This window comes from Talpa occidentalis, unplaced genomic scaffold (assembly GCF_014898055.3).
Source record: "Talpa occidentalis isolate TD23 unplaced genomic scaffold, MPIMG_talOcc4v2.1 talOcc4.3, whole genome shotgun sequence".
NCBI classification, from domain to species: Eukaryota; Metazoa; Chordata; class Mammalia; order Eulipotyphla; family Talpidae; genus Talpa; species Talpa occidentalis.
Genome location: NW_023603184.1, coordinates 147,844,217 through 147,865,510, shown reverse-complemented (window position 1 = coordinate 147,865,510; position 21,294 = coordinate 147,844,217). Strand labels below are relative to the sequence as shown.

Below are 21,294 nucleotides of genomic sequence, written 5' to 3'. Positions count from 1 at the left end.
CCTGACACGGGCATGTGGGTGCTCCATGAGTATTCGATGGCTAGAGGAAGGCGTCAGCAACGAGCAGAAGTTTCTGTGGACTTCAGTGGGGCGGGCTGTGCATGGACGGGCTTCTGGCTCCCAAGAACAAATGGGGTTTTAAAAGGATAGAGTGGGGAGCAGGAGGGAAGCACGGGGGAGGCAGGGAAGGAGAGGGGGTGGCGGGGGAGAGAGCTACCAACGGAAGCCTAAAGCCAAGGCGGGGAGAGGAGGCATATGGGAGCAAAGTCAGGAAGGATCAGGGACCCAGGCAGGGAGCAGAGAACTGGGTTTTGGGTAGACCTGCCTGGAGCAGCCCCAGGGGCTCCTGGAGGGCCTCTTTGACAGGGACAGGCCCCAAACACCCCCAGGTCCATTCATACCATTGGGTATGCCCTGCGGCCTGGCAGGCTTGGGTTTCTATGATTCAAGCACAAGTAAACATCCAAGGGCAGGAAGCCAGGGAGGAGGCTCTTGTCCCTCTTAGGCCTAGTAAAATCAAGGACCCCCCCCCCTTTCTGGAAATGAGCAATCACAGGCTGCGCACACTCTAGGAAACTGAGGTGGAGCAGGGGCTCATTAGAGCCCCAAGGGCTTGTTCCAACAATGCAGATTCTCAGGCCCTGCCCCAAGCTTCCTGCCAAACCCAAGAATCTGCATTTCTTTTTTTCTAAGATTTATTTCTATTTATTTATGCATATGGGGTGTTGACCCGAGGTTCGTGGGGCAGGGGTAGGGGAGAGGATTCACCAGAGACAGAGTGGGGAACAGAACAGGCTGATCCACTGAAATCCACTGCTGAGGGGAGCAGCAGGTGAGACAGGAGAGGGCTGCTGCGCCCTGTGGGTGGCTCCCTGGCCGGGGATTGGACTCAGGTCTCAGTGGCTGGCAATAGCTTGACAGTGCTGAGACTTAACCCCTGTGCCACCAGGGAGGCTCAGAATCTGCAACTCTTAAAAGCTCCCAGGCTGGCAAAGGAAGCAGGGAGAAATCCTCAGTGCTCAGCAGAAAGGAGGTGGGCGGTGTCTGGCTCGCTCAGGTAACTCGCGCGGCTTCCGGAAGGCTGGTCGCTCCTTCTACATTTATAATTTTTAACACATCTCTTTACCACCTGTGCTATTAATATTTTCTACAGATTGGCTTTACATTAAATTCCCAATTCGTTTTCTTCGTAACCATTAATGTCGATGCAATCACAGCTTGGGTGTGTTAATTGGATTTGTTCAAAGATCTGTAAAAACCACGTAATTATTCATTTTTAAAATCAATATGGCTGATTACCTCCTCAAGTCATCTCACAGTCCCTGGTTCGATTCCCAGGTAGCTGGAAGGAACACAGAGAACCAGGTCCTCCGAGAGACAGCCTGAGACACCACAGCCCCTCAGCGTCTCTGCTGTTATTGTTTGATTTTTTAAAATTGCCTCCCTGTTGAACATCTCATCACCCCAAGGAAACAGAAATCCTGGCCTGCCCAGCTCTCCCCCCACCTCCCTCCAGCGCTCCGCCTGGACGCTGGGGCCTGAGTCACCTCCCTCCTACTGCAGGGCTGTGGGGAGGTCAAGGTGTCAGGGAGGAGGCCTGGGAAGACATCCTGAGTGCTTTCAGCCCTGTGCAGGTGACAGAAGCTTCCAGAAGGGGAGGAAAAGCCAGAGGAGCAGCCTTTGCAGGAAGGTGGGAGGTGTCAAGAAGATCCCCCCTGCATGCTGGGGCCCCACAAAGCGGGCAGGTCTGTCCTAGGAGCAGGGGTCAGCACAGCCAGGCTCAAGGTGTAGGAGGGAACCCCCAGGACTACGCAACCAGTCCGGAGTTGATGTGCCCCCCACAAACAGGGAAGTCCAGCTCCGGAGCACTGGGCGGGGAATGCAGGGGCGCCCTTTGGAGCTATGATAAGTAAGAGATTTTGTGGGAAAAACACTAGGAACTAAAGGGCAGAAAGGGAAGGGTTGTGGGGCAGGGCACTCACCTCTCCTGCCCCCAAGACCACCCCACCCAGCCCCCACCCCAAGCTCAAACCTCCTCTCAGGGAATCTGGGCTCAGTCAGCCTCGGGGGGCTTCCTCCTGGGTCAAAGATCCCCTGTGTCTGGTCTGCTGCAGCCTGGGGGCTGGGCCGTGGGCCTCCTTCGGGACCGGGACCGGGATGGAGCTATCGCCCTAGGAAGGGGCTCGGCTCCTGCCTTGGTGCGAGAGCTCCCCAGGGCCATCTTGAGAAATCAGGCTGGGATTGAGATTTTCCAGTCTGGAGATGCAGCCCGCCCCCTTCATTCCTTTATCACTTATGACCTGCAGGTTATGTCTCCCCAAGATTCATGAGTTGAAGCACTAGCCCCCCCTGTGGTGGTGGCGGGGGCCTTTGGGAAGTAATTGGGGTGTGATGAGGCTGGGAGGGTGGAGTCCCCTTGATGGGACTTGGGCCTTTGGAGAGGAAAAAGGAAAGTGAGTGCGTCTCTCCACGCCCTCCCTGCAGGCCCCCATCTCCCTCCCCCCAGACACCTGTCTCCTCCCCCCCACACCAGGGAAAGGGCCATCCTCGAGGCAGGAAGGGGGCCCTCACCAGAACCCCAGTTGCTCCCTGCTCTGTGACTTTGGGGCTCCAGACAGAGAGCAGAACCATGTGTGCTGGAGCCCCAGTCTGTGGGATTTGTTAAGGCAGCCCCAGCTGCGGAGACCGGCTTCACAACCCCCACGAGCATGGGCACATGGGCGGAGGCGGGCGACGAGGGCGCTCCCCCAGCGGCGCCACCAGCATGCCACAGAGACGCCGTGTCCTGCCAGCCCCTGCGCACAAACACAGTCTGGCTGTGGGATGACCCGCTCGGCCTCGGGGCGGCCTGGCTGACCTCCCTCTGGCGGGGCCCTGGCTGCTCACCCCAGGGGCTCACAGCCCGTGGGAAGGCAGGGTACGGGGTGGGGGGGCCGCCTCCAGGAACCAGGTCAAAGTCCTCTCCCGCTGGGCCGCAGGCAGCAGGGCGGGCAGCAGGCGGCGTGCCCGCTGGGAGTGGCCGCGTCTCGCGGCGCCTGGGGGATGCTCTCGGGAGCTGCCCCCGGAGTCCCCCCAGGGACTGGCATAGATGTCCCTCACCAGGACGGAGCCCGGTTCTTGCCAAGCGCTGCACCTGCGTCTCCTTTGACCATTATGCGCACGTTACAATCTGTGACTATTTTTCCACCAAAATTTTTCAAAAGTTTAAGCAAGTAGATCCTTCATTTAGCTGCGGGGGGCAAAGAGCAGCCCTGGTGCGTCAGTGGGCACAGCCACTTGGGGGGAGCACCCCCACGGCCTTGGGCTACCGGTGGCAGCCAGGAGGGAGAGGCCTGCCGCATGGCCAGCAGCCCGCTCTGATGAGCCCGGAGCCTGCGGGCTCAGCCCCAGGGGAGCAGGTGCGTGTCCGCCTCTGGCTGGGCCCCTGGGTGGACTTGGCCCTGGTCTTTGCTCTGTGATAAGGGCGGCCCCGCCTCCAGCATGTGCTCCGCTCAGCACGCAGCCTCCCCTCCACCCCGCCCTCCCCCCAGTCCTTTCCCCTGAGCCAGGGCAGTGCCCTGGGGCGCAGCCCACCCCAGCCGCTGTGTGACCCTACACGAGTGACTCTGCTTCCCTGAGCTTCAGCTGAAAGCCGTCCATTTCCTCTGGGGGGGAGGGGATCTGCAGCCAGGGCCTCTCCTCCCCAGCAGGGTCTGCCTCGGTTCCCCCTGCCGGCCAAGCTCTCCGCACTGACCGCCCTGGGGCCCGAGACCCTCCTCTTCGCGGTTCCTTCCTGTCTGGAGTCTCTCTGAGACACAGGAAGGACGCGAGTCACCTAAGGGTGGCCGCTGGGCGACACCAGCAGACTCGGGCCAGGAGGTCTGGGAAGAGCACCAGACGGGGTGAGACCCGAGAGGAAACGTGGGGGAAGGAGGAGTGGCCGGTCCACTGGGCAGGGAGGGCACGGAGAGGCAGAGTGAGCCAGGGAAGGCTCGGCATGGCTTCTGGAGCCCCAGGACAGTAGAGGAAGAAGCGAGTCTCCCTCCCACCCCCCGAGGGCTGCGGCCAGCCTGGTGTCCTGGGTGGGGAGGAAGGAGCAGACTGTACAGAAGGTTCTGTGTGCAGACAGACGTGGGGCCCTGACCAGAGGGTCTGCCCAGGTCTGGAAATCACCAGGTCGTGTCCAGTCCAGCAGGAGCCAGAGACCTGACTTGGGGGTGAGCCCAGAGACCCCAGGATTTAATCACAGCAGCGCCTGTCAGGGCCAGGGCAGAGGGGAAGCTGAGCCCTCTCTCCACCACTGCTGCAGGCCCCGCCCGCCGGCAAATGGTGTTCCCAGAGAACACCTGCCTCTTCAACCCTTGGACACTTCAGAGGTTACCTTAGAGCGTAGGCAGGAGTGATGCCGTGTGGGGGAACATTCTGCAGGTGTTTTACTCTCGGGTTGGGGGCAGGATGGAGACCAAAGGAAGAACCTTGCCTCACCTGCCAAGGAACTTTCCAGGCCGACACTTCAGGCCTCAACACCGCAGGGCGGAGCTTCTTGGCCCCACAGCCCAGCACCTGCGGGTGGAGTAGATCCAAGACAGTGCTCTCTAGGACAGGCCTGGCAGGGACCACCCCTGCCATCCTCAGGAAGCCAGCTCCCCTCCCACCCAAAGCGCCCAGGCCACTCCCTGGTGGTAGTTTCCAGATAAGCCACGTCTATCTGCATATCTGTGAGCTTGGTCTCAAGGTGACCCTACCAAATGTTCTCCAAACCTCCACTGAGGGAAAGATGGAGCATGCATGTCTCCTCAGCTCTCCCGGCCAGACAGACGCGGCCCCTCTGCGTAGTGATGTTTCTGTGTGAATCCACCAGCCTGCGCTCAAGGAGGCTCAGAGAAGTCCTTTTTTCTTACCATTAAATTGTTTTTATCAAGGTGATGCTGGTTTACACCACTGTACGTGACTCAGGGGTGCATCTAGGCACCTCTGCAGTGTTTGTCACACACGCACGGCCAGAGGCCCCTGGGCCTCCACACCCCCCCACTGGGCCCCTCCCCTGCCCACCCACCCTGGCCTTGGGTAACCTCGGTTCTGCAATGCGATCTCTAGGCTTGGTTCTGGTTTAGTTCTGTGAGTTCCTTCGTTTCTTTACATCCCGAACACCAGGGACACCATCAGCCGTTGTCTTTCTTAACATCACCCCGATCCGCCATGGGGTCCATCCTAGCAGCAAGATTTCATTTCTTTATAGCTGACGAGTGTTTCCTTGTGTATATAGTCCACGTGTGTTTTTTTTTTATTATTATTATCTGTGACTTTATTTCTTGGACAAGGATGTTTTATTAGTTAGCCTCTCCCCTGGAGCCCCAATCTCTAGCTCTCACACAGAACATAGTAACGCTTGCCTCTGCTACGTGAGATAGGAATTCAGCAGATTTTCACATCATTTTCAAGTGAGTTCCAGTGAACTTAATTCCTTCTTTCCTCACGATCCCCTAGATGAATTTTATCAAATATTAGCATAGGAATTAGGAAGGATTGTGGTTCTGTGTGTATGCAGGAATTGAACCACATCCTACTCACCTGTTCTCGGTTGTCCCCGCGGCTCGGCTAATGCAAACAGTGCTGCAATGAACACAGGATGCAGGAAGGCCTTGCCTTAGTGTTCTGCGTTCTTGGAGTAGACACTAGGAGTGGGATAGGGTAGATCTAGTTTTAATGTTTTGAGAAACATCCATCCTGTTTCCCTGGGGGCTGGGCTAGTCTGCATTCCCAGCAACCGTGCAGGAGGCTTCTGTCTCGGGAAGAAAGAGCCTCACAGGCCAGGAGAAACACCACCTGCTGTGCCATGTATCACCTGGGATACTGGTGGAAGCTCATACCTCCAGGATCCATTTCTGCTTTACTCAGTCCAAAATCTGGGCCTGGGGTCCAGGAACCCATATATTTAACAAGCTCTGAAAACTGAAAATGATTGTGCTGCGTCTTTGTTTTCATAAAATCCCTTCAGAAACGTCCCTTCGCCAGCCTTAGTACTAACATGTTTTCTTTTGCGCAATCGGTCAATTCTTATGCCTGAAAACAGTAGAAAAAGTCACTGATGCATTTCCTCTTTCATCTTGGCTATTGGGACGCTTACGAGTCACTGCACACCATCCATAGCTAGAATCTTTGTAACAGGGATTTTTAAACTTTATATCCCCCATTAATTTGCTTAACTCCTTATCTCCATTCTGATCTAACAGAAAACATTTAACAATTAAGTATTTTAACTGTGGAGCTTTGATAAATGCCCTTTATCAACTTTATCTCTTCTATGCCTGATTTGCTGAATAATTTTTTTCATAAAGGGGTGTGGAATTTAGTCAAATGCTATTTGATATCAAAGGTCTATTGGGATAATCTCGTGGTCTGGGGCCTTTATTCTCTTAATAATGTGCATTGCACTGATTTTATTTTTTTATCTTAAGTCAACCTTGCATTCTTGGAATAAATTGTATTCGGTCATACCATAAATTTTGTCATACTACATAATCCCTTTTATATGTTGACTGATTAAGTTTGCTGGTATTTTGTTGATAACTTTTTCACCTACACTGGTAAGAGCTGTTGGTTTATAGTTTTCTTCTGATGTTTTTATCTGGTTTCATGATCCCTTCGTCTTTGATATTTGTGATGCCTCTTCTCGAAATAACATTTTTTTAAAGATTTTATTTATTTATTTATTTATTTATTTATTTATTTATTTATTTATTTATTTATTTATTTATACAAGAGCTGGGGTGTAGGCCAGAGGTGCAGGGTGTAAGAGGATATTCACCAGAGACAGAGTCGGGAGAACAGGTGAATCTACTGAAATCCACTGCTAATGGGGAGCAGCTGGGAGACAGGAGCCGTCTGCTGTGCCCTGTGGGTCAGCTCCCGGGCCAGGAATTGAACTCTGTGCTTCAGTGGCTGCCGATAGCTTCATAGTGCTGAGATATAATCCCTTGGGTAGGAATTCACTTCTAAGCAGTCCATTCTGTCTTCACTTCCAAGCTGTCCATTCTGTGTCTTACTATTGTTGCACTTAATGCTATTTCTAAGTAGACTCCTCATTACCTTCATTTCTCAAGAAATTTAAGCTAATCTTGCCGTGTATCCTGCAGAAGAACTTCAAAATCATTTTATCAAAATTCTGATGAGGTTTTTTAAAATGGAATTTCAATAAAACAATCTATTAACTGTGTGAGGACTGCCATGTTTTTAATTTTCTATTTTCCAAAAAAAAAAAAAAACCCACATTATTCTCTAAAGAGAAAAATCTCCTTCCATTTCTCAAGCTTTTCCTTTATGTGGGTTATGTGGATCGATCAATCCAGTTAGCCTGTGTTTTCTGGGTTTGTTACTGCTATGATTGGAATCTCTCTACTTGCTTGTTATTCTTAACAGTGGATCTATTGTATTCTGGCCCTGGGCTGAATTCTCTGTAATTCCAAGAGCTTCAATTGGCTATTTGGGGCTATGTGTCATACAAAACATCACCAGCAAATTATGATTTTTGGTAACACTGTCCCAGTAACTCATTGTTTGTCTTGGTGTGTTGGCCACGTCTCCACACACGTTAATGGTGCGAGCAGGATTTGGCTCTGGTTTACAGCAGCACCACACTAATGACATGCACAGGACTCAGTGTTGTGATGAATTTCCCTTCCAGTCTCACTTTAAAGGTCTTTACTCAAGACTGGTATTTAATTTTGTCACAATCCCACCGATGTGCTACATTGTACTGACTACCTAATTGCCTCTGTTTTATTTAAATCACGTTGAGAACAATTTAATTAGGGAATTAAACATCTTGCTTAATACTTCACTTTTATTCTATATCTGGTGTATTGGGAAATCTTAATCTTTAAAACAGCTTGATTGTTCCTCGTCGTCGTGACCAGTTTTCCTCTGTCCAATGGGTCTTGGTCAGATCCCATAACTTCCCTGCCTCTTCAGTCTTCAGAAGTGATTCATTTCTGTATTTAAGTTTCTTTCCTTAAAAAAAAATCTGCCCTATTCATTTTTCTCTCAAAAGGTTTACCTACTTTTTGAATAGATTAATGTTTTCATATACTTTTTAAATATTAAAGATTTTTTTTTAAATAATAAATTTTATTTTTATAGTCCCCATACAATTGCAATGCCCCCATTCTGACCGCAATCCCTCCCCTCCTGCCCCCCACCCCCCCAAAAGTGTCTCTGGTTCATAGTTTTTTGTTGATTTTGATTTTCACTTTCTTATAGTTATTCATTTTCCTGGTCCCTTATTTAAGTTTTCTAGATTCCTGCTATGAGTGAGACCATCCGGTATTTTTCTTTTTCTTTCTGGCTTATTTCGCTGAGCATGATCCCTTCCAGCGCCATCCATGTTGCTGCAAATTGCATGTGTTTATCTTTTTTGAATGCTGAGTAATATTCCATGGTGTATATGGACCACATCTTCTTGATCCAGTCATCTATTTTTGGGCATTTGGGCTGTTTCCAAAGCTTAGCTATTGTAAACAGTGCTGCTATAAACATAGGGGTGCAGGTGCTCTTTGGAATTGATGTTTCTGTGTCCTTTGGGTAAATACCTAGGAGTGGAATTGCTGGATCCTGTGGAAGCTCTATGTTTAGTAGGTCCAGAAATCTCCACACAGCTCTCCATAGTGGTTGGACCAGTTTGCACTCCCACCAGCAGTGCAGGAGAGTTCCTTTTTCTCCGCATCCTTGCCAACATTTGTTGTTGCTAGTTTTTTTCGTATGTGCCATTCTCACTGGTGTAAGATGGTATCTCATGGTAGTTTTGATTTGCATTTCCTGCAAAGAGCTGATGAGACTCAACAAAAACAAAGAAAATAACCCAGTCAAAAAATGGGCAGAAGAGCTAAAAAGAAACTTCTCTGAAGAGGAAATGCAAATGGCCAACAGGCACATGAAAAAATGTTCAACATCACTTGTCATCAGGGAAATATTAAAGATTTTTAAAGTATACGCCTGCTCAAGATTATCCTATAATAACTAATTATAGGTTTCAAGATGGTTGCTTAAGCGGTTTAGTTTATCCCATCTCCATTTTTTTTTTTTTGGTTAAATCCGGATGTGACGTATTAAAGGACCCGCCGGAAATAGAAGTGAAAGCATCCTGAAATGGCGAACCGCACGGTGAAGGATGCGCATAGCATCCACGACACCAACCCTCAGTATCTGGTGGAGAAGATCATTCGAACCCGAATTTATGAGTCCAAATACTGCAAAGAAGAGTGCTTTGGGCTTACAGCTGAACTTGTAGTAGATAAAGCCATGGAGTTCAGGTTTGTGGGTGGCGTCTATGGTGGCAACATAAAGCCAACTCCCTTTCTATGTTTGACCTTGAAGATGCTTCAGATTCAACCAGAGAAGGACATCATTGTAGAGTTTATCAAAAATGAAGACTTCGAGTATGTCCGCATGTTGGGAGCACTTTACCTGAGGCTGACAGGCGCTGCAATGGATTGCTACAAGTACTTGGAGCCTCTGTATAACGACTACAGAAAAATCAAGAGCCAGAACCGTAATGGAGAATTTGAACTGAAGCGTGTAGACGAGTTTATTGATGAACTGCTGCACAGTGAGAGAGTCTGTGATATCATTCTCCCACGGCTGCAGACACGCTATGTGCTAGAGGAAGCCGAGCAACTGGAGCCACGGGTTAGTGCTCTAGAAGAGGACATGGATGGCGTGGAGTCCGGTGAAGAAGAGGAGGAGGAAAAGCTGGAGCGAGTACCATCACCTGATCACCGCCGCCGAAGCTACCGAGACTTAGACAAACCCCGGCGCTCTCCCACACTGCGCTATAGGAGGAGTAGGAGCCGGTCTCCAAGAAGGCAGAGTCGGTCTCCCAAGAGGAGGAGCCCCTCCCCTCGCCGAGAAAGGCATCGGAGCAAAAGTCCAAGACGACATCGACATCGCAGTAGGTCCCGTGATAGACGGCACAGATCCGGTTCCAAATCACCAGGTCATCATCGTAGTCACAGACATAGGAGCCACTCAAAGTCTCCTGAAAGATCTAAGAAAAGCCACAAGAAGAGCCGGAGAGGGAATGAATAATGGACTCCGGTTTTAGTCCAAATGGCTTATGGATGAAGGCATCTGTGTGGAAGGATTAAGAACTTCCTAGGCAGCTATGAGAATTTTTTTAGCCAATATTCTCTTTTTTAAATGAAAGAGGTGCTGAGACTTGTATCTCTTCTTGAATCATGACCTATGTTTGAGGAATAGTGTTACCCAATTGTTGCTTCTGACCCTTTAGTACAACAACTCTTGGTTTATTCAAACTTGTAAGGGAAGAAAGGATTTGGGATGTGGAAGGTATGAGTGACCAGCAAAGGTTTTGGCCACCTGATCACTTTTTTTTTTTTTAAATTAAATTTGACATATCCATCTTGCATTTTTCTATACTTTAGGTTTTGGGTTGCCCCATGTTATGAAGATGCTGAGATTTATGCTGCTGCTACTGCATTCAGAGCTCAAATCAGTAAAACACATTGGCTTCTACTCTTCCCCCACCCCAACATCAGCGAAGTGATAATAAACTTGAAAAATAACTGACAGTAAAAAAAAAAAATAATAAATACTAATAGCAGCAACCATAATGTACCTATATATGAGTTTAGATGTTGATACTCATTTCTTGTAACTCTTTCCAGAACTTCTTAGATATATCCATATACCATTTTACCTTGTGAAGACAGAATACATTCTCTCCTGCTCTTGTTTTTGTTTTCTTAAACTATCTTAGGACCCCTTCTTGATCAGTATATACAGCTGCCTCTCACTTGCTTCTACCACTGCATCATCCTCCACTGATGGAAATGTTTAGAATTTTCTAATTAGTGTGACGGTTTCCTGATTGAGCTACAGTCTGGTCTCTCCAATGGCTGGTCCACCCACCTCACAGGCAGGCTGACCTGTGGGCCTGCAGGTGTGCTTGCTGGGTTAACGTGAAGTAGCTTTTTATTCTGGCAGACATGGCCAAGCTGCCCCGTGGCGTAATATCCCACAGCCGTGGGGGGCGGGGGGCTGCCTGCTGTCCCTCGGTCTCACCAATTGTCTTATAAACTATTTTCTACCAATGTAATAAGTGAAAAAAAAGGGTCTTGGTAAGGATTGGATTTTCTTTCCTGTTATGAGACATGAAGTTAAAAATCTTTTGTGGTTTTTAAGAGTGATTCGTGTTTCCTTTTCTGTGAGCTGTATGTTTATACCCTTTGCCAATTTCAGCCACACTGAAGGTTTCTAGGTTCTATCGCATACTAGTCAGGCTAGCACAGTCTAGACTGGGGGGTGGGAGATGACTTGCTGGAGACACCCCCTCACTCTCTTCTCCACCCCAGGGGTGGAGGAGGGAGCAAGGACTGGGGGTACCCTGGCTGGCTGCAGGGCCATGTCGGGAGGCATCCCTCTGGCTCAGCCTGGCTCTGGCCCCCACGGGAAAGGTATTCAAGCTGTCTTGTTCGCCCCTTCCCTCCCCGATCCCACTGGACACCATCCCTCTGCGTGCTCCTGGGTCATTCTACAGCCTGGGCACCCTGTCCTTTGCCCTTTACCTGGGCTGCCCCCACCCTACTATTTGCTAACCTTGGTGTTCCAGGGGACCTCAGGGGACCCTGGGGTTTTCTTCTGCAAGGGCTGGAGAAGAAAGATCAAGGAGGTGCCTCGTCTCTTGGGACATACCAGGCCCTCGTCCCTCAGCGTCACGTATGAGGGCCCCTAGCAGGCACCGCCCCTCAGAACCTCCAGACCTTGGATGCACAGGTGGACAGGGTTTTCTCGGAACCTGCTGTCAGGCAATTTTGGGCAGGCTGATGGGCTCATGATTCCAGAACTCCTGGTGGGCTTTTCTTACTGCGCTTTTCCAAGGCTTCCTGGGAACTGCTTTCCTCTTTGCGTGGAATACGGCACCCCTAAGACCTTCTGTCAAGGAGGGGTGATGAGAGGGACGCTCGTGCTCCAGTAATCCTTGGGGTGGCTGGCAGACACGCACTGCAGCCGCAAGTGCAATGGGGCTAAGGGCTGCTGGACTTCGGCCACGATCCCAGAACAGGAGACTCCCTCGTGCCTCCCTTGATGCTTCCATCACGTGGGTCCCCTTTATATAGTTCCTGTCTCAGCTGACCTTTGATTTATAAACTGCCTCATTTCTTAAGAACCTTAAAGCTCATGTCGGCCACCATTGATGCATCTTCACAATTAGCACTTTGGCAAAGAACCTGCAGGTCCTGCCATAAACTTGACTTTTTCTCTTTTTCCTATTTCCTATTGGTTTTATGATCCGTTGTTTAGGATCAGTTTTGTCCCAAAACTCTAATTTGGGTATAAGTTTACTTGGTCCTTGAACGATACTCCGCCACTTTCCCAAGCCCTAAGCAGGTGTTCCAGAGAACGGTCACCTGGCTAACCCATGCGACAGCAAAACCCCGACAAAGCCCTACACAATCGCTGTGCAAAGCAGCGCCCCTCTCACACTGCCACCTCCCCTGGTTTAACAAATGAGCCAACTGATGTGTGACTCATAGCTTTCTGCTCTCCTTAGTCTCGCTTATGTCCGCTGGCACTTTGTCAGCGCCAACCGGCTTGAAACGAAAGAGACCAATGCCATTCTCGCTGGAGGTGGTGGCAGAGTCCTCCCAACGCTGTAAAAATATCCACCACATCACTGAGATGAGGAAATCTTTCTTGGTAGTGGCCTTGGGGAAGGCCCAGCCTTGTGGGTGTGTTAATAGTCTATGTTGAAACACACAAAGAACTGGGCAGACACACAGTAGGTGATTTAAGCCCCGGAAGGTGTCCACACCATTAGTCTTGGACAAAACAAACACCAGCTTCATAGATCAGAGGGCCCCCAGTTCTGTAAAGAAAGTGCTAGAGGAGTTTGAAGCTTCAGTTTCTCCGTTTGCATCTGCCGGGACCATGAACGAGGCCGGCTGAAAAGGCCGCAGAGTGTACCCGTGGCCAGGAGGCCATGACGCGAGTTTTCATCTGAGCTTCCAGTGCGGCAGAGCGCGCTCCCTTGCAGGCCTGCATTTTGGGGGCATTGGGAGCTGGGGTTAACCTGAGCCGCCATCTCACCCAAGAATTCATTCTGGCCTCACCATAAAAGGCAAATCCCCCAACTCGCCACATGAGCCGGAAAGAGAGAGGAAAAGACCACTGGGCCAGGCGCCCGGCACTGGGGAGCTGCCATTCCTGGCTGTCTCCGCTGCCAGCCCTGTCCCCGCCCGTGGGCTGTGGCTGAGGCGCTGGCGCGGCCTGGGCACCCTCCACTTCCCCGCGTCCACTCTGCCTCCTTCCCTTCCCTCGCTCTGCTGGCGCCGAGCACCTGCACGGCCCCGAAGTGGGAGGACCACGCAGAACTGACTACTTCACCCCCTGCTCCGGGCCCTCTGCCTCCTGGAGGGATTCAGCTCTACATTCAGCTTTAAAAACGCCATCAGCCTCAACTTGTCGGCAGATCTAAAGGTCTATTTCAGAGGTTTTGGAAGCTCGTTTCCGAGGCTTCCCTGCCTCCTGGGCCCGCCAGGGCCTGCAGGCAGACCACGGCCCCCTCCCGCTGGCCCCCTCAGCTTCTGGCCCCCTGCAGCCCCCTCCGCCCCCCGCACCCGCCACTGAGGGTCCTCGCCGCCAGGACAAGTGAGTCTGTTCTTCTGCCTCTCACGGGCTTTCTCCTCGGGCGGCAGGCGGTTAAAGATAGACAGAGGGAGCCGCGCCGCTCGCTGGCATGGGAGTCCCTTCCTGTGAGAAAGCGCACCCTCTCTGCAGCGCTGGCTGCTTCCCGGCTTGCCAGAGCCCCCCAGCTTCTGCGGCGGCGTCAGGGAAGGGTGCTGCTCACACTTGATCTACCTCCGTCTAGCCGTCTTGCACGCGGATTTCGTCGCCGCGTCCACCCACTTCCTGCCTTTTGGGGACGGTCCAGGCTGCGAGGATGTGGAGCGGAGGCTGCTCTCCAGGGATGGAGGGCGCCGCATGGAGGAGGGCAGGGCCCCGGGGGGCCAGCCCCGGGCCCCGGAGAACCCCCTCACCTCGCCCTGTCTTGACACCTTCAGTGTCTCTGGCCGCTGAAGAGATGCTGCCTGGGTGAAAACCCGCTCAGGCTGAGGCAGGCCCGTGAGGCCGCGCCTGGTTAGTGGGCAACCTCCGGGTCACCGCTGGTTGCTGGGACCTGCACAGTGGGCTGTGCTCGGACCCAGCTCCCCCAAGTGTCCCATCCCTCTTGGAGCTCAGGCCCAAAGTCTCCCCCGAATTCTGCCTCCTCTCCCAGTGCGTCTGTTCAACAGCTTCACGGAGACCCATGTCCATCTTGTCTGTGTGCAGCCAAAACCAAGTCAACAGGCCTCCCTGGTGGCGCAGCGGTTGAGCGCTGGATTGCAAAGCTGCCCGCAGCCTCTGCAGCGCCAGTTCGATCCCCGGCTGCTCCCTGGCCACCGGAGGAGGGTCCCACATGGCGCGCAGACCTCTCCTGCCGCCCGCTGCTCCCCTCAGCAGTGTACTTCGGTCCTTCTGCCTGCTCTGCTCCCCGCTCTGGCTCTGGTGAATTCTCTCACCCTCCCGCGCTTCTGACTGTACCCAGTGCTTGTATAAATAAATAAATAAACAAACAAATAAATAAATAAATAAATAAATCTTTTTAAAAAAAAGGCAAGTCAACAAGCCCAGCGAGGAAGCTTTGCCTTCTGCTCCATCTCTGGCTCCCTGAGGCTTCAGTTCTTCCCTCCCTCCACACCCCTTCTCCCCCACCCCTCCCCCATTACCCACACCCCTCCCCCATTACCCCACACCCCTCCCCCATTATCCCACACCCCTCCCCCTCAGTTATTCTATTTTTTTTAAAGATTTATTTATTTATGCATACAAAAGCCGGGGTACAAGCCAGAGATGTGGGGGTGAGAGGATTCACCAGAGACAGAGCGGGGAACAGAACAGGCAGACTGACTGAAACACACTGCTGAGGGGAGCAGCGGGCGAGATAGGAGAGGCTGCTGTGCCATGTGGGTAGCTCCCTGGCCGGCCGGGGAGCGAACTCATGCTGCAGAGACTGTGGATGCCTTCATAGTGCGGTGCTTAACCCCCTGCATCACCAGGGAGGCCCCCTCAGTTATTCTATAAAGCGATCTGCTCTATTCCACCATGGTCAGGGTTCTGTGAGGACCCCCTTCCCGCATGGCCGCCAGGACACCCCTCACCCCTGAAGCCAACACTGCCCCCATGTGGCCACCACGTCGACTGGGCCCCCCAGCCAGGCATAGGGCCACGGGGTGCCCACCACCTCTGCTGTCCACTTTCACTCTTCCCAGGGTCCTTCTCCCCTCTCTTTGGACATTCCATTCCCTTCTCCTCCTTTGTTCACCCCAGAACCCCAAGATGGCCCACACCACACAGGTCACCTGACAGCAGAGTGTCTTGGGGGCCGCTTCCCGAGCTCTGACCCCCTCTGGCTTCCCACTGAGGGGCCCGCCTTCCCATGGAGACCGCCTGCTTCCGCGAAACACATTCAGCCCTCCTGGTCAGGGTCACAGCTAAGGAGCCTCGTTCCCTCCCCTCCCCCAAGACAAAGGTGGGTCTTCAGTATAGACCCTGCTGGGAATCCCCCAAGCATTCTGCTGGAGCTGCCTCCCTGCCCCGAGACGTACTCTGTGCCAGGCTTGCTCCAGGCCCTGATCTCCAGGGCCCTCTGGGGTGGTCTGAGCTGCCAGGGAGTGACATTCCCCCACCCAGGGCTCCCGGGGCTCCTGAGATCTGGTTCTCACTGCGGGCCTTTCCTGCACTGCAGAGCACCCTCCCTTGCCCTCCTGGGTCATAACTTGCCCTGCCTGGCACATGCTCCCTGGGAAGCCTGGGCCCGGCCTCTCCGGGCGGCCTGGAGCAGAGAGGCTTGCAGTAGCGCAGGTGCTGGGGGCTGGCTCTGTCCTGGGGGGAGGCGCCACACTCATTCCCTCGTGAGGGGACAGCGGAGAGGCAGTGTTTGCTCAGTGCCCCAGCCCCACTGCAGGCGCCCTCCTCCTGCCCCAGCCTGCTCCCCAGCAGGGCCCCCTGGCTCTGACTGTGGTGGTTCCGCCCAGGCCTGCAGGGGCGCTGTGGTCCTGCTCCTCTGGGGCCCTGCTCAGAGCCTCGGAGCCCTGCACTGGAGAGGAATGGCGGGGCCGATGGGAGAGCAGGCCCCGTGGCGCCTGTCACACCCAGAGCCTCACAGGATTGGCGAGCTCGCTGGGAGCCCCCAGGACAGCCCCTGCCTCAGCCTCACATTTCAGGACGCAGGTGTAAGCAGGTGAGGCGGGGAACGAACCTGAGCCACACCCGTCGGCGTGTGAGTTGCAGGTGCTGCCTGGCCAGGCCTCAAGCATGGGGACGCCAACCCCCCTCCAGGGCTGCACCCCTGCCCTCCCATCTCCTAGTGTCAGGAAGGGCTCCGGGAAAGAAGGCAAATCGGCGGCGGGCTGGGGGTGCCTGAGGGGCTGGCTTCTGGGGACACCAGGGCTGGGGCCGGTGGACTGTCCTATTGCGAGGTGGTGGGTGCGTGAGCTGCGGGCCTGTGTCAGGACTCACGGGCCACAACAACCAGGCAGGGAGGGAGATGCTCTTTCAAGTTTAAAAAATGCAGCCCAGGATGAGAGCCGCATTGGTGCCGAGCTGGAAAGGCAACAGCAAGTCTGAGGTCGGGCCTCGGGGAGCCTTTTCCGTGCAGATGGACAGGCTGCCGGTAGCAGCCACTGCCCTCAAGAGTTTCAGACTAGACGGACTTCCTGTAAGTTCCTCAAATGAGCACCCCCATGTGGGGACCCCAAGCTGACTCTGCTTCCACTTCCCCTCTGGAGGAGCTATCTGCCCTCTGGGTCACCCTGGCCGGCCACCTGCCCTGGGATGGCCCCTTCCCCGCCCCTCCCCAAGCCACCCTGAGTCACCTCCGCACCCCAGGCCCCACCTTTCCGGTGCTCACCTGCCACTCCTGGCCTCAGCTCCCAGCCCAGCCTGCATGGAGCTCTGGGTCCTCCTCCCTTGCAGGCATCCTGGAAGCAGCAGGGATTCCAGTTCAGAGACACCCCCCCCAATTAACTCCTGAATTCCCAGCACCCTCCACGGGGACCCCTGCCCACTGCTGCCCCCAGATCAAGTCTTAGCTTCAAACAGTCTCCACATCAGAGTCTGGTGGGTTGGAGGCACATAGGGAAGGAGAGAGGAGGCAACGTTGGGAGGGTCACAGAACCCTAAACTCTCAGCAGCTGTCTGATCACCTCCAGTGACAGGGACTCCAGGCCCCAGCCGCCGCTCCGCCTCCTCAGCCTGCAATCCCCAGCTCGCATCTTCCCACATACTGCTCTCAACCCCAGGCCCTCCCCAGCCCGCCCCTAGACAACAGGAGGTGATGTGACCCCAGCTACCACCTGGAAGGAAGGTTCCTATCAGACACAGGGCAGGGGTCCCCTCTCCTGGCTGAGGTAGAAACCTCTCACTCTGGGCCTGTGGGGTGGCCCCAGCTGGTTTCTCCTTTGGGTAACCACACCTCCTGCTGACTCAGACTGACCTTGCTGTGCCTGGGAATCACCAGTTCCGCCTGTGAGCTGTGGGTTCCCTGCACCTTTGTAAAGAGCATCGCCTCCCAGGTACCCCTGGGGGTCATCCCTTACTGTCTTCACTTCCAAGGTGTAGGGCCAGCCAGCCAGCGGGGCGTCTTTCCTGTGCCGGGGTCACACCTGACCAAGGCAGTGAAGGACGCCCTACACCCCAACAGGCCACGCTGCCCCAAGGCAGGTCCTAGTTTTGGAACCCCTGGCTCTCTAGGGCCCTGATGCTCATCTCTCAGCCTCTTACTGCTTCATGCTCATCTGGGGACTCTGCCTGCGGGGTGGGTGGTTGAGCTGTCACCAGGCCCCCCCGGCAGGTAGGAAAGGAGACGTCCCCCTGGGCGAAACTTCTGCCTCTGTGTCCTTAGTGTTTGGTTCTTGGAACAAATCTCCCCTCCCCAAAGGTTCTAATTCCTGCCATACTTGATAAACAAGGACATTCTCTTGGGGGGTGGGTGAGGGGGACGCAGGAGGCAAACTTCTTGGCTGTGCTAGGAGCACCTGACCTACTGCCCGCTGCCGCCTGTTTGGACCCGGGTTTGGGAACACACCCATGGGGAACTCCGGGGGAGGGCCTCGGGGTAGCCAGATAAAGTGGGAAGGGGGTGTCCTTGAGCCCCCCATCCTCTCCACTCTACAAAAGAAATCTGAGACAGATTGCTGCTTCCGAGGCCTCTCTGACCCTTCACGAGCATGATAGAGGCGGTGCCTGAACCAAGAAGCATGGACAGGCATGGCCGCGTACAAGTCATGTGCCCCGAACCCTCTCTGCGTCCAGGGGGTGCCAGGGTCCCAGCCCCGAGATGGGCAGGAAGCCACAAGAAATCCCAGCCCATGAGCACACCCTCCAAAGGCTTCTGCCTCCCCAGGACAGCCCTGCCCTAGAGGGAGGGGCAGGAGATGGCTTTGCCTGGACAGTCCTGGTTCACTCCTCTGACACCCTTTGCTTCTGTGAAAAGCAGCCTGGAGCAATTATCCCGTGTGGTCACCCCCAGGGAGGCCGCCATTGTCCCCTGCAGCCAGTGGGCAGCTGCGGAGCGCGGGCCTTGCCCGGGGCTGCTCACGGCACTGTCCTGTCCGGGGCTGTGCTCCGCCGGGCCTGGCCACAGTGGACAGTCAGAGGTTTGTCCTCGCAGCGCTCACGTTTCCCACCTCTGAGGCGCCACTGTGGGGCCTGGCCCCGGCCCACCGCCCTCGGGTCCTCCTGCCCCGCTGTGTCCCTTCCACTCCCCTGCGTGGGCCTCCCGGAGCCGCCCCCCGCTGCTGCGGCGCTTCCCTCTCTCTGAATTGCTCAGAAAGTTTGTTCCACAAGCCCCGTGGCGCATTCTCCCCGAAAGTGTATCCGAGGACAAAATAAACCTCAATTACAAAACGGTAGACGGATGCGCGCAGATCGCGGTGGCGAGACGCTCGTTTTCACTGACAAGACGCGGCTGCCGGGACGCACAGATGACTCCAAATTTCTTGGACTCTGAAAGGGAGTGGATTCCACCTTCTAAGGGATGGTTATAGCCTCAGGGCCCTGCTGAAGACTGTTCTCTCTGTTCCTAGGCTCTCAGAATGAAGCTGGAGCGTCCGTGACGGGGTGTCTGCTCCAGCCCTTGCGTTGAGGAACAACTGGACCTATTTCCATGGAGACCACGGAAAGTGAAGGTCTGGGGAAAAACCCCAAGAAATCGTTCAATGGCTTGTGGGCAACTGCTGAGGAGGCCGTCAAGGTGAGCCCGAAGTTACCCTCGGAAGAGAAGACGCCCCACGCCGAGCAGGAAACGCAGGACGCGCTGCCCCGTCGCGGCGCCTCAATCCAGAGAAACTCCATCTTCAAACGCGCCGTGAGACACAAAAGCCAAGTCAAGGCCAGAGACACCCCCCCAGGGACCGCCGGCGCCCTCGCAGGTCAGTGGGGGCAGCTGGCACACCTGCCCCTGACACGCGTCGCGGTCACCAGCGCTGACGGCCCTGGTTAGTCAGAAGGAGAGTAAAAGGCTCTGAGTACAGTCCAGGCCAGGCCAGGCCATGAGCCGTTTTGAAACCGTTGTCTAAAGAATTCACAGTCCCCCAGGGTGAGAGGCGGGTCCTTCCGGAGAAAGTGTTGGCCCAAATTATACGATAGGATAACTTATATTTAAGAGGCACCTTGTTCTAGAACTCCATCAAGCCCCCCCAGACATGCCTGCATGGAGAGGGCGCTTGTCGCCCCCCATTTGGGGGAAGCTGGGAACATGAATGTCCCGGGCGGGGGGTTCCGACCCCCTCGCTCCCGGTTGCTGTGACTACTTGTTGTAGTCTCCATAGCTGTCCCGCCACATGCCACCTGTGAACTGCCACCATGTCCCTCGTGTTCTTCCCTGCCCTGGTGGATGCAGGAGCTTCTGCTGCGCTGGAGGTATTGAGATGAACACCCTGGAAACAGCTTTGCAGCAGAGCCCGTCTCGACCAGTTCCTAGCATGCTGTATCTGCTCAAACTGCGTTTGGTGAGCAGAAAGAAGTTTAGAAACGTTTACAAATGGCTGTGGCTCCTTTCCGTGTGACTTGCCCACATGCTTTAGCTCAGGCACTTCACTGATTGGTTCAAAAACACCCATGACACCCTGGCCCGGGTAGCATTTTGGCCACATGTTAAACCACCCGTAAAACACAAAGACAAAACAACATTTATTATCTCTCGTGATTCTGAGGGCTGGTTGGTGGTTCCTGGGTCTGGGCCACTGGCCGTGATCAATACTCCTAGTAATTCTTAGCCCAGGGCAGAGCGTCTCAGGGATCTGGGGAACGTCTGCGGAGAGCTCGCCATCAGCGAGCCGGTCTCTCTGGGGTTAGTGAACTGGTTGGCCCAACAGGGGTCTCCGCTGGGGCTGCTGATCTCTGCTCCATGTGGTCGCTCACCCTCCAGCTGCTTCAGGCAACAGGGTTGTCAGAGAGCAAGAGCAGAAGCCGCCAGCAGTGTAGAGGCCTGGACTCAGAAAGTGTGTCCCCCAACGCGGGTGACTCCAAGCCTCCCTCCCAGAATGCATGTCCTTCTGCACAACCACTCCTACCACCTTCTGTTGGCCAAGCAGCTCACAGGGCCAGACCAGATAAAAGCAGAGGGAGAAGCTGGCTCCATTGCTTGACGGGAGGAATGGCAAAGAATGAGCAGTTGTTCACCATCTACCACAAACTCTCACACAATCATGAGTTGAATACCGGGCTAAGCAAGAGAAGTGCAGTGATTGAAATACTTGGGTCATGGGAGTTGGATGGTTGGGACATTGCATTGTTCTCCCAACTTTTATGACTTTTTGAAAACCATAAATTAAGAGTTAAAAGCACACATAGAAAGTTAGAGCCGCTCCCCTTGAGGGTCCATGTTATTGCAATGATGTCATTTGACTGAAGCGGTGTGTCCAAGTTTACAAGAGAGGTCAAGACAAAGAACTAGAACCTGTCGGTGGGCTTGGGAAAGCTCTCACAAAGACGATGTCGCAGGTGAGTCGCAAAGGATGAGTAAGGGCGTGGTCAGAGAGAGAACAGGAGGGTGTCATTTGGCTGCAAGCGGTGTGTCAGCACTCACAGAGAGGTGGAGACAGAGACCAGAACCTGCTGGCGGGGCTAGGGAAGCTCTCACAAAAAGATGACATTGGGGGTAAATCGTGAAGGATGCGTAAGAGCGTGGTCAGAGAGAGACCAGGCGCTAATTCGGCTGAGCACTAGTTGGTCCTCTAGACTCTCCTGGGCAGGGAC

At 54.1% G+C, this 21,294-nt stretch overlaps 1 protein-coding gene across 1 annotated transcript; it reads left to right on the top strand.

Moving 5' to 3' along the window:
* Positions 1–9,101: 9,101 nt before the first annotated feature.
* Positions 9,102–10,833, top strand: LOC119256316 (pre-mRNA-splicing factor 38A-like). The gene has a single exon (XM_037524242.2). It carries the CDS (start codon positions 9,124–9,126, stop codon positions 10,060–10,062), a length of 939 nt encoding a protein of 312 aa, XP_037380139.1. The 5' UTR covers positions 9,102–9,123; the 3' UTR covers positions 10,063–10,833.
* The last annotated feature ends 10,461 nt before the right edge of the window (positions 10,834–21,294 follow it).